The sequence below is a fragment of the Lycorma delicatula genome, chromosome 3 (assembly GCF_047948215.1).
Source record: "Lycorma delicatula isolate Av1 chromosome 3, ASM4794821v1, whole genome shotgun sequence".
NCBI classification, from domain to species: Eukaryota; Metazoa; Arthropoda; class Insecta; order Hemiptera; family Fulgoridae; genus Lycorma; species Lycorma delicatula.
The window spans coordinates 126,553,436-126,571,949 of NC_134457.1; the positions used below are offsets into that span (position 1 = coordinate 126,553,436).

Below are 18,514 nucleotides of genomic sequence, written 5' to 3' on the forward strand. Positions count from 1 at the left end.
AAGAGGACCTCGAGGTCGTACTCCTCGAGGAGCCTCATGGCCTCACTCGTGGCCGCCCGGGAATGGTGCAGATTAATCTGCCCCAGGCGCAGGCGTTCGAGTGGGTGGAGGCCGTCCCCTAGGGTTTCCTGCCGTTCAGGCGTCGCCATAGGCTGTGTTTTTTACAGCTCTAGCCCGTGCCATCACTCAACTCAAAGGTTAAAGGTATTAGTTGAAAGAACTTTGATAGAAGAGCAATCTGGCTTCAGGAAGGAAGGTCATGTACCGACAATGTTTTTGCTTTAAAGCAAATCATTGAAAAGCACCAAGAGCGCAATCGAGAAACACATGTATTGTTTGTAGATTTGAAGAAAGCCTTTGACAAAGCAAACAGGGTAAAGTTATGGGAAATATTGGGAAAAAGAGGAATACCAAGACGGCTTATACGGATCGTGTAGGAAATGTACAGCAATACACAAAAAACCATGATTGGAAATAAGAATAGTAGTAAATTAAGAGTAAATTTAGGTGTTCGACAAGGAGCATCAGGGTTAAGTTATCAATGGGGAGGGGAGTGTGGCGACCAGAATCGTCATAAGGCTGGTGTCTTCCGTCTTTCCCTTCGGGGGTTGGGATGCTCGACAAGGATGTAGTTACACCGAAACGATAAGAATGTAGCTTATCACCGCTTCTGTTTAATATATATATTGGCGATCTACTTCGGCTTTGGATAAACAAGATCAAGAATTATACTCATGATCTAAATTCAGAGAGATTTGTTTTCTCACTGCTTTTTGCAGATGACCTGGCAATAGTAGCAGACTGTGAAAACTCTTTGCAGAAGGTAGCAGTTAAATATGGTCAAATCGCAAAATAATATAATATGATAGTCGCAGTAAATGAGACCCAAAACCATAAACTTATGGTTTTCAACGGTAGGGATATTGTGAGATCAAAAATCGTCTTTACTAAGGATGTAATAAACCAAGTTTGTAATGATGCGTTGTTATTTTTATTATGCGGAGTGAAAGGTTACCTGAACTACCCTAAAATTATATACCTCACGGAAGAAGAAATGTGGTCGACCTAGGAAGCGTTGGCGAGATCAGCTTCGGGAATTTGATTTGTGATTTGTCGGGATTCTTCACGTATTACCCAATACGTGAAGAAGATGATGACTCGGCTTACTTTTTTCTTTTTTTGTTCTGATTAGATCTGGCGCAGAATATTATGCCAACATTATAGCTATAAAACATATAGATATCCAAAGGTAAAGGACAATACGAATAGATTTACTATTCAAAGAAAGATCATACGCTTAAACTGTTCCGCATACTCAGTAAATCTATAACTGTCTACATTTACTCATTTTTATTTTAAAAATAGTAATCGCAAACCCGTAAAAAATTCATTACCGATGAAATAAACTTTTATTATCATTTAATAACTGTTCTAATGAATTTTATATTTTCTTTTAAGTAAAAATACCTGCACAAATGTTCATAAACTTTTTTTATTTTATACATACATTTTTTTTAACTTTTTCTCTAGATAAGTAGAATCCCGATTATCCGGGTTAATTTGAATTTATGAAGCACAATTTTAATAAAATATGGTTAATACATTGACTCTTTTTGTGAACATTTTCAAAGGCTTATAATCATCACCTTTCCGTATTAAAAATGAATGCTACAGTGAGTTATAGGTCATATAGAAGCGGTAACAAACTATAAGAAAAATTAAGTTCTGCAGTCATAAAAAATGTACTAATTAAACAATAAAATATTTGAAAATAAATTGAAAGTGAATTAATATTATTATAATGTGCATTGGCATTATATTATTATTAATTTTTTTAAGTTTAAAAAACATCTACTACTATGGTCATTAGCTGTTTCCACAAAAAATTTAAAAAAAAACTATTTCATTTCCATCCTAATAAAAATACGAGGGACATAATCAGAAGACTAGTCTTGTCAAAACAGATCTTCCAGAAATAGACTTGCGAAAGGATATTAAAACCCTAAGGAAACACAAGAGTGTAAGGAGCTCTTGCCATTTAAAAATACTTAAAACTATCTCACTAAAAACAGTTCAAAACACCTTAAAATCACTAAAAACACTTAATCATTTTCTACGAAATGTCAAAACTGTTAAAAAAACATAATGTCATATAAAAAATTAAATACTATTCTTTGAATAAAATTCTTCATAAGCTCATGAAAAACAAAATCTCGTTTATTATTTGTGTCGCTTAGGTTTACCCATAGGCCATCTTATCTTTTTTCTTTTTTCATCTTCCTAAAGGCCTCGATTTCAAATTCCAAGATGTCTGAGGCCTCGGAGGTAGATTCTTCTGATCTTTCGAAGTAAATAACGGAGGATGTCTTGTTGCCAGCATCAGTTGATACCGGCTCCCATGGATCGGTCAGCAAAGCATCAGAGTCAAGACTCGATGCACTCCCCACTAAAACGTGTGGAGCGGTTGAATTGCTTGTCCTCTCACCTAAAGGCCTCTGTGCCTTTGAAGGCTCTATTGTTGGTCGTTCGAAATCTTCCTTTTCCAACAATTTTACTTTTGGGTTCTCAATTCCCTGAGTGGGGATTTTTTCTATCTGTACTTTAGTTTCAGTTTTCTTCATTTTGTTTTCGCTTTCCTTGCCTCATTCCTGCTTTCATTCCTCAGTTGTGTCACAATTTTTTTTGCGGAAATATCTGCTTTTTTTCTGTGACAGCTTTGGATTAATTTCTCTAATTGGTCGATTCTTCAATTTGTGATCGATGATACGTTCGACCATGCTTGCTACAGCTGGTGCCAGTTCAGAGATCACCTCCTTTGGTTTAAAGGAGGCCTATTGAATGGTCTTTACCTTCTGTATTACCACTTCTTTCTTGTATTTCGTACAAATTTTTGATCTCGCCGTGTGATGTTCATTACAGTTGAGACAAGTCGATAGATCCCTACACGGGATATTACTATTATTATATATGAATATTAAGATAAGAAATATAGCATATTAAAATAGTTTAAACACAAAAAATGGGAATCTTAAAACATATACATCTCTTTATTTTTTCTTGAATATTCGACTGAGATATATACACGTATAATGGCTGTGTAAAATGTATTTGTGTGCCGCCCAAAATACGTTATTACAGTTGTATCCATTCTAATGAAATACTACGAGAAACGCTCCTCTTTCCCTATTTATAAAATCCTCTTCATCTTCCATCTCCCACTTAATTTCTCTAAAATATGATCGTTAGAGAAAATATGATATGTACGATCCATTTTGTTATTTTTCATTCGTTTCCATTATATTGTAATTGTTACCACTATCAAATGCTGCAATATCAGAATGTATTAAAACTGATCACACTTCAAGTCTCCTTTTTTCCAAAACTTTCAAAATCATCGCTGTTATCAGCATCGTCGCTTGATAACCTACGTTATACACGAACAAACCCTGTTTGCTTTATTTTTTCTTGCTTTATGTAGCATAAAATCGTTCTTTCTTTGATAGTAATTGACTATCAAAGTTTAATAAGATTGGTGTCTTCTTAAATAAATCTTTTAATTCGATTAAAACGGTTTACGTTGTTCAGAGATGCTTTTATCACTGGTCATTTGGCTGACAAAGACTGGAAACATTAGATGATAACAATAAACCCCTTATGATGGAACAGATTCTTCTTAAACCAAATTTCGAAAATTTGGTTACGTATTTCGCATTCAGCTGAGTGGTGTCGACATAGTTCAAGTTATGACCAATTACGCTGCACATGGATAATCGAGGTTTCACTGTACGTATTCTCTTTATCTACTCTGTTCAGGGGTATTGCTACATTTATATTCTATTCATGATTATTGTGGCAGTTTTTATTTACTTTAATCATTTTTTTATTCTGAAATTGTACATAACAATTAATTACGCAATATATGATTTGGTTACAATATAAATTAAAAATGATTAAAAACAGCAAGTCAGGAAATTAAATATTATATTACAGTTAGAAACATTAGTTATGTAAATTCTTGTAATAACTCAGTGCTGTAAATTCACTTTTAATGCATGATTTTTAAAGATATAAGAATAAAAACTTAATTTGACGTTAGAACACGAAAAATTATTTTTTTATTACTCAGCACATAGGATGTTACATTTAATTGAAGGTTTTCTAAGGCTGGATGATAAGTCTCTATTTTTTGTGATTATATTGCCAAGATTATGTGTAAACTTTAAGATACAAAACATTTCAGAAAACTTAATATTAAATTTATCGTCATATTAGATAATTTAAAAAATATTGTAAATAATAAAAAACATATATGTATTATATCGCTGATTATATTGTAATTTTGGCAGAAAGTAGGAATGAGTCAAAGTAAATAATCAGCGATATCAAGATTTGCCGAATTTATTTTTTTTAAATAGCAAATCAGCAAATTATAAACCAAATGAAGATGATATAACAAGCAGACCGGTACGTGCAAGGAACACTTTTACATCGAAGATGATATTTGACTCATATTTATAAGATATTAATTTCTTTTTTAAATATTTTTATGCGATGTACGAGTTATGACAATGGAATTTAAACGAAGACTAAAATATAAAACTTACACTTAAGAACTTTTACAACAGAAAAATAAGAAAAAAGAATACTAAATTATTTTTAAATGTGATGTTACAGGAAATTTTTAAACGCTAGGCTGATTTGATAAAATCGGTAGTTAAGAAACAAACTGGGGTTTGAGATAAACTGGAGAAAACAGAAATTTGTGGCAGAATCTAACAAAAAGGTCGGATATCCAGGATTAGATAATTTCCTTCTAAAAGGAAGTGTAACGGATTAATCAAAGATCTGTATACGTGAGATAGACAATTAATTGAGGGTGCAGGATATCTAGGGTATGTCCGATTGGTCCAAAACAGGGACAAAATAAACGTGTGTGTTGAACTAGGGAAGGGAATTTATATATTTATTTATTTTATATAATTTGTCTTTAGCTTTATGATAAACGATACCTTAATAATTATTAGTATTATTCTTTATAAATAAAGAAGACAATATTATTAACGTTGTAATAATAAAGCAGTACATTTAATAAAGATAATTTGATATTAAACAAAATCGTAAGTAGATGATAAAAAGCGCGCATAAGAGTAGTGAACAAAAAAAAAAAACAAAAAAAGAGACAAGTCGATGGATTCCTACAGGGGATATTATTATTATATATGAATATTAAGATAAGAAGTATAGCATATTAAAATACTTTAAACACAAAAAAATGGGAATCTTAAAACATATACATTTCTCTTTCTTTTTTCCTGAATCTTCGACTGAATCTTTGACTGTTGTATTTTTTTTTAAATGTTTACGGGTATAGAAAAAAATCATTCATATATATCAGTAAAAGAAATTACTTTATCAATATTATTCAGAAATTTTTCATCAAAAATCGGTTTTATATAGAGAGAATAGTTTATAGAAGGAAAAATACTTGCATGTGTGGTAATGCAAGTACCACACATGTACTTGCATTACCTATTTCATTATTATTAATAATGAAACACGTATCTGTTTCATTATTAAAAGTATAATTTCATTATTAACACAATTATTTCAATTTATAATTTCATTATTAATTAAAAATAAACATTTTTCACGTATGGTGAATGTAACTTCCTGATTGTTCGGCATTAAAATTTTGAAAATAACAAGACTGCTTTATCTGCTTATTAGGGTATCGAAAAAGAGATCGAGTATGAAATCATACATTTATATAATTTTTCAATAGTAATTAAAATGATTACTTTTATTAATCTAATCATAATGTAATTAATATATTATATTAATATACTTTATTATACTCCCTACTACTATAATGGTACATTCATTAAATATATACAAAGACAGGGGGAATAACGAATTTCATGGAACTCGTTATACGTACTGAGACGAACATTGTTTTGTTGCTAAACTGTGTAATGAAAAGGTAAGATAAAAGTACAGCACTTTCTTCTAAATCATATTTTTTCTCTCTCTGTAATTATTTTGATACTTGGTATTCTGAATGAGATAGAAATATAAGTTGTTAGTTATCATGAATATACCGGTTTAGAGGAATCATGTAAATAAGGCTGCATAAGTGATGGAGATTGGTATTCTACGGTGGGTTCAGAACGGGGAATCACTGTGTTTCTAGTTAAGTATATTAATGATCTGCGATGAAGGTATTTCTATCATTGCTCACTTATACTTCGGTTGAAGCAGTACTATTTTATTCTTTGAATAATTTATAAATTTTTCTGTAAGTACAAGCAATACAATTTTTTATTATATAATAATTTTTTTTTAAATTATTAATCTAAACATAAAACAGAATTTTGATATAGTTTTGCGCTGAATAAAACTTTGTTATTTAATTAATTCATTATTTAGTAAATGTGCCTCTAATTATTATTAATAAGAAAAAATAAATAATAATAATTAAAGGTGTAAAACAAAATGTCGAAAGAAATTATTTAGTTTACCGTTAAAATTATTAAAATCTTAAGTTTAATTGTAATATTAGGCAAGGCCAGCATTGTAAAAGTAGAAAGATAATTTTATTTTTCTCAATGCACAGTAGAAAACATGAATAGATCAATTTTAAAATGATTAATAAGTGATACATTTTACTCAGCATATTTAATATAGTTTTTATTTTTTCTTCAACATATTTAATCAGAAGTAAATAAATTCTGATATAATAAATATAGTCTCAAATTATTTGAAATTAATTAAAAATTTAATTAAAGACTTTTACTATAAATTCTATTGTTTATATTGCGAATTATAATTTCGTCGGTGGAATTCAATTAACAGTATTATACTGTTAATAAATCGTCTTGATTTAATACAATACTAATTGTCAAACTGTAATTGGACTAACAGCTTATTGTGGAGATGTGCAATACGATCGAAGAATAAGATGCGGTAATATATTTTCGTTACAAATCAAGCGTTGAAATTTCATTCGTTTCTCTCCAATGAAATTGGAATACATCTTTCTGTTTGTTAATTGTTCATATGTACCTTGTTTTATGTAAATGTTATTAATCATTGATAGTAAGATTTAATGTTTCATAGGTTTAAATTTTATTAATTATATTGCTTATTCAATACAATATTAAACGAATAGGAAATTGTTTTATTATATTTTACCGTAATTTATGGCTCATGTTTATAAAATTTGTTTATAATTCTAAAGTACATAATACTTTCAAAATTTAAAGCTTAAAATTATTTTGTGGATAGTGTATATTTTTATGTAATATAAATATACACTATCCATAAATCTAATATATTAGAATTATTAACAAAAGATTTTTACTGCCTTTTTCACTTCGTAAAGGCATATTATGAGAGATATTTAATGACCCACAACAAATTCCAATACTTCTGGAAGAAAATTTTTTTGAGACCAACTGTTTTGCATTGATAGTTAATATAATAACCGGCATAAAATTAATGTCAAGTTAATGTGATAATGAATAAAGTTATTTCTTTAAAACATCAAATGTAATAATTTTTTTTACCCAGTTTATAAAGTGTGCACTAAACAATTTTGTTAATAAAAGTGTTATTTTATTTTAATCAAGGTTAAGATGAATCTGGTAATATTTACTGCAGCATTATTAGTATGCATCATTTCAACGCTTTCTACAGCTACACCATTATACGAAGAACAGCTTCCTTTTGAAACTGAAGCCACATTCGAAACGGTAAGATCAAACTTTTACAAATAGATTAAACAATTAAAAATTAACTGAATAACTAAATTTTTAAACTAAGTACTGACCGAATTATTTTAAAATTAACAAAATTAAGTATTCTTTGAAATTTATGTATATTTGTGCGGTAAATTTTTCATATTTCAAGTGTGAATATATATATATATATATATATTATATCAATATTATATATATATATATATATATATATATATATATATATATAATATATTCAAATAAAACAATAATATAATCATATTACCCTACTTATATAAAGATATGTGATTTAATATAATTTATAAATGTAATATATTTTATTATAACTAAAATTACATAATATTATATTAACATTACAGTTGTGTCAAATGTGCACACGCGCACACATTCACACACACACATATGTAACTTTCAACAAACTACTTTCTTACCGAAATCAGATAATTGTAATACGTTTAAATCTATCGCTTCGTGTCTTTTCATTATGACTATAAATAACAGCATATTGGCAGTAGACGTATTTAGAATTCTAAATGAGATTCTTACTTGATCTAAATTTCCATCAAACAAAACTTAAAACACGGTTATAATAACAAGCTATAATAAAGAAAGAAATTTATTGACAGATATTCATTGTAAATGCAATTTATTGACTGAATTCCATTTCAGTCAATAAACTGACTGAAGTACGGAAAACATTTCAGTCTTTCAGCAATTTTGCTTAGGGCAACAATCTCCAAAAATAAAGATTAAATTAATTAAGATTAAAATTAATTATGTAACCTGGAGTAAAATTTGAAAATATACTCTATACCAGAGGTCGGTAACCTTTTTGGCAGTAAGGGCTTAAAATAAATTCAAAATTTATTGGGGGCCCACATTATTATTATTATTATTATAATACAATAAGCAGATATATTTGCCTTTAACGTTAATACAAAAAAAATTTCTCTTCCCAGTCAACATTAAAGTAATAAATTCTTTTCCTTTTACAATTATTCATGATAGGTTATTTTTAAAATCCGTTTAACCAGTACGATATGTATTTGATAGGCAAAAGCGGGACTATCTTGCGTGATATGGTTAGTAATAATATGTAAATAATAAAATACAGTCAATAATAATAACATTCAGAATACGGTAACATACACTAAATTTATCAGAAGCGAGAATTTTCCTACGTGCTAAGTAGCAACTATGTCAATCTAAGATCTTGACTGCTATTTGCTGACAGTGGGCTTGCGGAATTATATTGTCTTATATATGCGGGATGCTAATACTGTTATTGGGCTTAGTGGATGTGTAATATAGTGATGGCGTATAAAAATTTCATCGAGGGCGACATGGCACCCGCGGTTTCGCTTTTCGACCCCTGCTCTATACTGTTTTCATATTCAAATTAGTGAGCAACATTGAATTATTATATTTTCTAATTAGATACCAGATAAGAATTACAATCGTTTCATTCACCGAGGCAAACAACCCGAGTGATGCTTTACGAAAAATAGCTAAACAAATCTATTTTCAAAATATGATCAAAATCAAACATCGTACAAAGATGAGAATATTGAATTGAAAACACAAAGAGAAAAGCAAAACCGAACGCCTAATTCTAATTTGGTAAAATTTTGTAATGGTGCTCATAAAACTGTTTTGACAAGTTGTGTTTTAATTCCCATAACATATCTTAAATACTATTAACGCATTAAAGTTTTATAATATTTAAAAATTGTGCTATTCAATTCAATTACAATTGAATTGAGTTGTACTATTTAATTGTACTATTTCAATTTATATTTATAAATTTTAACATGTTTAATATCAATAGGGGATTAGTGTTAAGCTACTTTACAAGTAAAAATATTTATTTTTTAATAATTTTTATAAGAAATATTTGAGAAATTTTATACAACATATGTATCCTTATGCATTTAAAAAGTTTTTTTTTTGTGACAGGTTATCAGAGAAAGGAGATCGCCGGATGAGAAAGGAAGTGTCGTCCTACAAGGGGGACATACTCCCGGTCAAGGTAGTTCTTTAAGAGGCGATTACAATTACAATTTATGGCAAGGAAAGAATGGTGCAAAAGTAGATGCTAACGCTTTCTACCAAAAAAATTGGGGTAACAACCAAGGACCTAAACACGACAGAGGAGGCGGAGTTGTGTTGTCAATTCCTTTCAAAGGCTAAATATAAATTTATGCACTTTGTTTATTTATTTATTTTGTAAAGAATTTTTTGTACATATTTGTAAATTAAAATAATTTATTTTTGTAAAGATTTTTACTCAGACTATTTCTTATTTATTTGATATTATTATTTTATATTATTTGATATTAAGATATCACATATCCAAGTGTTATTATTGGATAAAATTTTATTAAACATTTTATTTCCATTTCATGTGATTAGGTTTAGTAACGTTTAGAAGTCTGTTTGGCATACATCTGCTTGGAAAAAGAAAGGAATTTTTAATATAGTTTAAAAAAAGACGCTTATAGGTAAAAAAAACTAACAGTATCATGTTTGTTCATTGTTAGCAGATAATGCTGTTAAAAAAATATTTAATTTGATTTTTTTTTCATTGCAATGCTTAAACATTGCAGTGATTGAAAGATGGAAAAAATCCAACCACATTCCATTTATTACACAAACAAATAGCAGCGAAACATTTTATTAGAAGTGTTCACTGCGCTTGTTTTCCGATTAAATTATAAAAATATGGCGCAAAGACAAATCGACAAACGTCGATTGGGCTTTAAAATATTAGTTAATTAATTTCATTCAATTCAACATTCAATTAACATTTGTACATAATCATCAAGAAGGGCATTCATCTGTAGAATCCTGCAAATCCCTCATGATTAAGATCAGAAAAAATGTTGCAACAGGATGAAAATCCTGTTACCGGTTAAATTTATCAAGCAGTTTTGGAAATTTGAGTCAATGTTATATATAAGCCTGGTATTACTATGAAAGTAAAACTACACTTTCATTTGAAAAGTTGTTATGAAAAGGTAAAAACAGAAATGTATACATGTAGTGAGAAATTCCCAGTAACAAAACTTCGGTAAGGATGGTTTTCCCTAGAACCCTAATTTTTTATTTTTTGTATATATTTTGATTTTATATACTTCACCCATTGTTGTGCATGAACAGAATGTGATAAGAATTAAGGCATGTAAAATATGCCTGTAATAATTTAAAATAAGAGAGGATAAAATGAGGCAGAGTGGGATTCTTAATTTATTTTCATATATTCTTGTATACTTAAAATTAATTTTCATATATTGTCATTAAGGCATGATATATATATATATATATATATATATATATTCATAAATCACAAATATATAAAAATTACTCCAGTTTGCCCATACATCAATGCAACCACTGCACATGCATTCACATTCACCCACAATAATACAGTTTGATTAGTATGAAGTAAAGAAATAACACCCACCAAGTTGATCTAGTGGTGAACTCGCCATTACAAATCACTTGATTTCGAAGTAGTTCTAAAGAATCAGATTCTAGTAAGGCAAGTTACTTTATATGGATTTGAATACTAGATTGTGGATACTGTTCTTCGGTGGTTGGGTTTCCAATTGTCTGAAGACTGTATACACTTCTTTTACATTCATACACATCATCCTCTTCATCCTCTGAAGTAACCACCTTAATGCTGGAGAGGGAGAGGAAAACGGGGAGAGATAGAGAGAGAGAGAGATTTAAGAAATAAAGCCTTCTACACGAATTTCCCTCTTGTACGTTTCTAATAAAATTTGATCATAGTTTATGGTATAAGTTTAAACTTATATTAATCCAATCTTGGATGATTATCGTTCATACTGGATACAGTGATAAGTTTCATAAAATAGCTGAGATATTAATTCAACATATAACAAACTGTAAAATAAATAAACGTATATTTATTACATGTTATATTACATCGTATATTTTGACATGTTTAAATAAATTTTGCTATTTTAAATAATTTTATTAATGTATAAAGTCTGTACTTGTTTTCTGTTATTGGAAACTTTACAACTTCAAAGCTAGTTAACATGCTATTTAGTATTTTAGTTACGCCAATTTTCTTCTCTACAGATAAAATTGGGTACTTTCTTCTTTCTCTGAGGCAAATACAGTTACAATTTATGGCAAGGAAGGAATGGTGCAAAAGTGGATTTTATTTCTTTCTACTAAAGACACTGGGGCGGTAACAGTCTAAACATGATAGGCTAAAAATGTAATGTAATGTAATTTATAATGTAAAATTAATTTATTTTTACTTTAATAAAGTTTTATTAAAATTTAGTACCTGGTCTTTTTCCTGCATGTTTGTGTTAATCAAATGGTATGAATCCTATAAATGTCCTTTTAGGATGAATAATGTATACATCGAGTATTTGTAAAATATAATTTTTCCACACATTCTAACAAGCATAATTTAATTTTCAGATAATTCAGTTTTTCTTGTGCTATGTTTAAAATTGTCTGAAACACAATTATGAACTTTATTAAGTTCATAATAAACTTTCATTATGGTATAAATATAACTACTTCATAAACAATCAGTGTGAAATGAAACTATACATAATTATATAATAAAAAAAAGGTGATTCAAAGATCATAAAAAAATGTGATGCAATGTGGTGTCCACCACAGTGCAATTGTACAGTTGTCATTTTCAAATGAAATGTAGCAAAAAAATGTGTATGTAGTAGGAATGCAAGGAACTCAGTTGTGTCTACATCCAATTTTTTTTTTATACATGCAGTATATGGTGAAAATTTACTTCACTTATTATTGTTGTATTATTAACTGAAAATAATGAATGAATTTTTAAAGCTTCATTAAAATTTTGAATGCAGTCTTCTGTACTGATTTTGGTGCATATACCAAAGAAAATTTACTTTGAATAAAGTAAATTTTCTAGTTTTATTTAGTACTGATCAAAATAACTTTTGATATAACTAACAGTTACCCTGTTCATTGATACTTTATTCTGAAAAGTATTTTATACTGTAATTTTATATTTGGTTTTTGTGGTATTAGAAAAAACCATTAATTTGTTCCTACCTGAATAAATGTTCATAATAAAATTTTTATTATAAAAATAAGGTTACTTTAAAATAAGGTGGGAAGGTATTCAAAATGAAAGGACAACTCTAATATGCTGGTGTATGAACTTAAGTGAAGATGACTAATAGGTGTAATCTAATGATAAGTAATAAAAAAGAGAATGGAATAACATGTTAGTGAATGTTTATAATAGCTTGGTAATGTTGGCAGATAATTTTGAAACATCAAATAATTGTATCTAGAAGTAAATTTAATTATAGTAAAAACGTACAAAAAATTAATTTGTATATATATCAAATGTTAATTACATATAAACAATAGCACTATGCATATGCAATTCACATGCATTTGATTTCAACATTCTTTTCATAGTTCTAAGTAAATATCAATAAACACACAGATAATATGTAACCATGTAAACTTTGTCATGGATTAGAAAAACTGCACTACCTGGCATTTATCACACATGGAAGTAACATAAGTGAGTGTTACTCACTTTTACTGCATGTGTATGGTTATTCTCTTATAAATCATCCGTTAATCATTATTTTACTCCAGACTATCACAATATTTCAATAAATAACAACTATTGTGCAAAATACACTTTTAAACTGTACTAAGGTTTTTCTTATTTCATTGAATTTGATTTTTAATAAACTGAAAATTGCATAAATTTAAACAAAAACAAAATATTCATGTTGTAATAGTAGTAATACACTATTACTATATTCTGTGGTGGAGTAATAGTTCCTCTGTCCCTTATTCTGGGTTTGAATCTTGGTCAGATAAGCATTTTCATATGATACACATGTGATATTTTCACATGATGAAAATTCATCCCTCATCATTAATAAACATCTACAGTTTCTTTCACAAATTAATATAGTATGTGTAACCTGTATTGGAAATATTCTAAGAAAATAATTCTTAGGTTAATATGTAGTTTAAATACCTCAATAAATTAAAATTTATATTTCTACTGAATAATAAAACTCCGAATGTTAGTGTGTATGTCAGTAGTTAAATTCTTACAGTAATGAACACTTTATTGTATTATAAATAAATTAATATAACCTGTTAATTGATTTTTTGGTCAGCACCATTGTTGATCAGTCTTATTAGAGTAGTTTAGTAAAAGCTGGTGGAAACTTTTCATTGGTTTAATGGCTGTATTATTGGTGTGTTGGTTTTCAATTTTGCATTCCTTCAGGAATATTAGCCTAGGACTGAATAAGACCCAACACTTTAAATTTAATTGTCTTTATAATCAGTTGTAACAGAATATTTTGTTATAAAAGAGTTGTTGTATTTTGAATTGTTATAAAAGAATATTTTGAAATTCAAGATAAATGTTTTATTTATCTTTCATAAATTGTTCAATATTTTGTGTCAAGGATTCAAGTGTTGAACTTATGGTAATGATAACCATATGAAAATTCATAGATGAGTTCTGTACTAAGTACATAATTTTATTGATCATAGTCTTACACAATTTTAAGTATAGCTGCAGTGAATTATTGTAGATATTGTGTAAGACTAGTCTGTCTCAAGTTTGTTAAACCATGTATAAAAAGGTAATATAGTTTACAAATACTATATGTACACATCTAATTCATTATAAAAGGCATAAGCAAGGTATAAATTTATACCATCGTATAAACTAATATCAAACAGGAAATATGGAGAAATAATTTGAGGAAGTAGATTTTAATAAAAGTTTATTATGTAAATAAATAACAAAAATAATAAGTTAATAAAAATAATATTAAACTATAGGAATTTCATTTTTAGCCTCCAAAGGGAACTGAAAACGAAACTCCGCCTCCTCTGTCATGTTTTGGTCCTGGGAAGTTACCAGAGTTTCTTTGGTAGAAAGCATTAGCATCCAGTTTTGCACCATTCCTTCCTTGCCACAAATTGTAATTGTACTCCCCTCTTAGAGTATTACCTTGACCAGGAGTATGTTTTCCTGTTAGGACAATACTTCCTTTCTCCTCCGGTGATCTCCTTTCTCTCAAAACCTATAATGTAGAAAACCATATTAAAATATACCAAAAATATACTATTTTTAAGGTAAAATATACCATTTTAAGGTACCATTAGTTTTAAGGCCCTGTAAAATGTTAAAATTAAAAATGTTTTGAGTTTGATGTTATGAGATGTGATGTTCACTGTATGTTGAATAAATACGTATTTCAACTACTTGAATCCCATCACTTTTAATTTTCTTACGTAGTATTCAGTACGAAAATACAATAATCATCCAAGTTTGCTTACAATTCTGTTTATAAACACCACAGAGTGTGACTTCAATTTAATATATACTTTTATTGTACTTTTGAAATAAGCTTTGGCGATATTTTTGCAAACAGTTTTAGAGATAAAGATCCTAAGGTATCTGAATCTATCTGAATCAATAAAGATAATCATTTTCAGTAAAAATTTGAAATGTTTATAAGAATTGATATACATAATTCAAAAATATAAGTTAACCTTGAACTTTCTTTATCAGTAATGATTCTTTTTTGAATATGAAAAATTAATCATATCAACTAAACATTGAAATATTATTCATAAAATATTTGATCTTACCGTTTCAAATGTATCTTCAGTTTCATACGGTAGTTGTTCTTCGTATAATGGTATAGCTGTTGATAAAGTTGAAATAATGCATACTAATAATGCTGCAGTGAATATTACCAACTTCATCTTAACCTTTATTTAAAAAAAAAAAAGAAAGTAATATTAATAAGATGTTCATTTACAAAATTTTACAGCATTAAATTTAACAACTAAATAAATATTAAACAATAATATTTTTTAAATGTTAATTTCTGTAAAGGAAAACTATACAAAAAAATTATTTTTTACTTCTAAATCTGGTAATTTTGTTATCAGTTAGTTAAGTATTTTTCTAATTACAAAAAAAAGTTGATACTTGTATGATCGTTTAAGATATTCTTCTAGTTTTCTATTTATTTAGTACACTCGCTTTTTAAAATTACAGCAAACTCTTTAAGTTTCTGTTGAAATTAATAGATTTTTATTTTTTAATTAAAATAACATAAAACAAAACCCACTTCAATTTGTATTTTATTAAATACATAAATAATTTTAGAATGTAAGCTCTAGCTAAAAATCAGGCAGATTAATGACTTTTGCGTAGATTATGATAAAATAAATAAAGAGCAAGGTATAGTCTACACTATCTTAGCTTCAACACAAGTGAAATGCCATTTTTTGGAGTAATTATGTTTTAATTTACGATTAATTTATAGATTAACAGTTAGCTATATTTTGGTAACATTAATAATTCCCAAAGAATTTTCATAAAGTAGTCGAATAATGGAATAAATAAAATATATGGTTACTATCCCGTTAAGTTATTTGTCAATGTTTCTTTAATTTTTATTATTACACGGTGTTTTTTTTTATGGCATTACTAACATTCATAAATTGAATCTGTGGCTAAGAGAAATTACGACAGCGTAACAATGCAAAAATAAATAAATAAAACTAAAGTTATTACAGTTCTGTACAATTCCGGGTGGGACATAATATAATATATTACTTAGGTTTAGGTTACATAGCATCAGAAATTACTTGTAAAAAAAATAAACAGTGATTCATTTATAAACTAGAGATTTCTCGTAAATTTCGTTGTTCGTATTTAAAGCATTAATAATATAAATATTTTTTTTTATATTAAACGGTTGGTTATATTTTTAAACAAATATTATACATTTATATTTTTAATTAAATAAGTACAAAAATCATATATTATTCATTTTCATATTTTTAACGGGTATTCTGTAAAACGTCGTAGATTAATACAATTCTAAAATATACCAGCGAAATATTTCGCTGGTATATATTTATATTTTATTATATAATTATTTTGATATATATTTTTACATATCATATTTGTTAATGATTGTTACTTTTATTCCAATTTAATTATTCAAAATTAAAAAAATACTATCTACAATTCTGACAATTCGAATATTGAATTTACCAATAGTCAAGTTAAAGTTTTGTTTTTGTGGTTGTTTCTCGCAATATTTTTTTTTTTAATTTTTCTTTTAACTAGAAGGCGTACTTATTAAGTAAATAAAATTGAAAGCTATTAAATTCTATTTTATGTTTGAAAACTTTATTTGATTAGTGATTATTTAGTTAATTTTAATATCTGTCTATAAATTAACAAAAATATTATTTTGGTACTTACAAAGATATTTATAGATGACACAGATTATTCAATAAATAAAATATTACTGATTCACACAAAATGTAAAGATGCAATGATAGTAAAGCATTCATTGCAGCCATTAATATACAAAACCAGGAGCTTTAGTGGTGATTCCCCGACCTGTGCCTATCATAGATCAGCGACCTCCGTCACAGTGCATCAAAATAATCACAGAAAATGTTTCCAAGTATTTATTTCCTTTACTTTCATCACAAATTCACAAAAAAACAATTAAATATAAAAAAGTAATAACGTTGATCTTTTTAAATGCGTAATGTATTTTATGAATGGCGGTATTCCCCGTATTTTTTAACAGTAATCAAAGTAGATTTTTTCGTGTGAAAGTACAAAGTACGTCTTTTGTTAATAATCCAAGCAGCCAGTTTTCTTACTTATTAAAATAAAAAAAATTACAGATGGAAATACAATTTAATATATATTTAATAATTTAATATGACTTTACTTAAATAAAAAAAATTTGGGGACGCCTACAAAATCGTATAATATATTTTAAAACAATCGTAATCATCGCACCTGGAAATACTCCGTTATAAATTAATTTCATATCCTGATCTCTATTGCCTTAGTTACTCCCAAATTACATTACACAATTCACTTTTCTATTATACCTCTGAAATAAACTTTATAAGTGTGCCTTGATTGTTATCAAAATTCGCTGAATATTTTTATTGGGTGATAATGTTTATGATCTTCAAGGATTGTACATGCAAAAAATTAAATATTTTTCTTAAGCATTAATTCATCCTGAGACCTTGCCAATTTTAAAATTTAGCAATTTTATAATAAGTATTTTTCTTAATCATCAATACTGCACTGTATTTCAAAGTAAAATTTCTATTATTTTTATCTATGAAATATGAAAGAAAGAAGTAAAATTTACAATGATTGAAAGCAATCAATATTAGATATTTTTATTTTTCGTATTTTTATTTATTTTTTTTATCAGTCTCCTTCCCAGAACAATATCAAATTTATTACTTCATCTAACTTCAATTTCAAATTTCCCCACACCCTCGATATACCACCCAAAAATATCCGAATACGCAAGAAAAAGGATTCTTAATTACGCAGAAATATTTTTCGGATGCGATCCTATAGTAACCTCACAGGAAGTCTCGGGTTCAATCAAACTCATGATACTGACAAAAATTAAATTATCTGCTCAAATTAGATTTGCATGTTTAAAAACTTATTATACGACCTTCAATTTTATTTTCATAATTAATTTAAATAATTTTTTTTTCAATAACTATTTATTTAAATAAAACTAACTGTGGAAATGAAAGGAATTATTTGATAGTGATAGCACAAACGTAGATCCACTTAACTTTTCTTTTTCCTGTTTAGCTTCCGGAAATTACCGTTCAGGTATTACTCAGAGGACGAATTAGAATGATAT

At 27.7% G+C, this 18,514-nt stretch overlaps 2 protein-coding genes across 2 annotated transcripts; one reads left to right on the forward strand and one right to left on the reverse strand.

Annotated features, from left to right (window-relative positions):
* Positions 1–6,142: 6,142 nt before the first annotated feature.
* LOC142321976 (uncharacterized) lies at positions 6,143–10,043 on the forward strand. The gene is made up of 3 exons (XM_075360542.1): positions 6,143–6,295; positions 7,629–7,751; positions 9,714–10,043. Exons 2-3 carry the CDS (start codon positions 7,635–7,637, stop codon positions 9,945–9,947), a joined length of 351 nt encoding a protein of 116 aa, XP_075216657.1. The 5' UTR covers positions 6,143–6,295; positions 7,629–7,634; the 3' UTR covers positions 9,948–10,043.
* A 4,503-nt stretch (positions 10,044–14,546) lies between these two features.
* LOC142321975 (uncharacterized) lies at positions 14,547–17,229 on the reverse strand. Its single transcript, XM_075360541.1, has 3 exons — positions 17,074–17,229; positions 15,438–15,560; positions 14,547–14,866 (listed from the first exon to the last, which is right to left on the reverse strand). Exons 2-3 carry the CDS (start codon positions 15,552–15,554, stop codon positions 14,633–14,635), a joined length of 351 nt encoding a protein of 116 aa, XP_075216656.1. The 5' UTR covers positions 15,555–15,560; positions 17,074–17,229; the 3' UTR covers positions 14,547–14,632.
* Between the last annotated feature and the right edge of the window lie 1,285 nt (positions 17,230–18,514).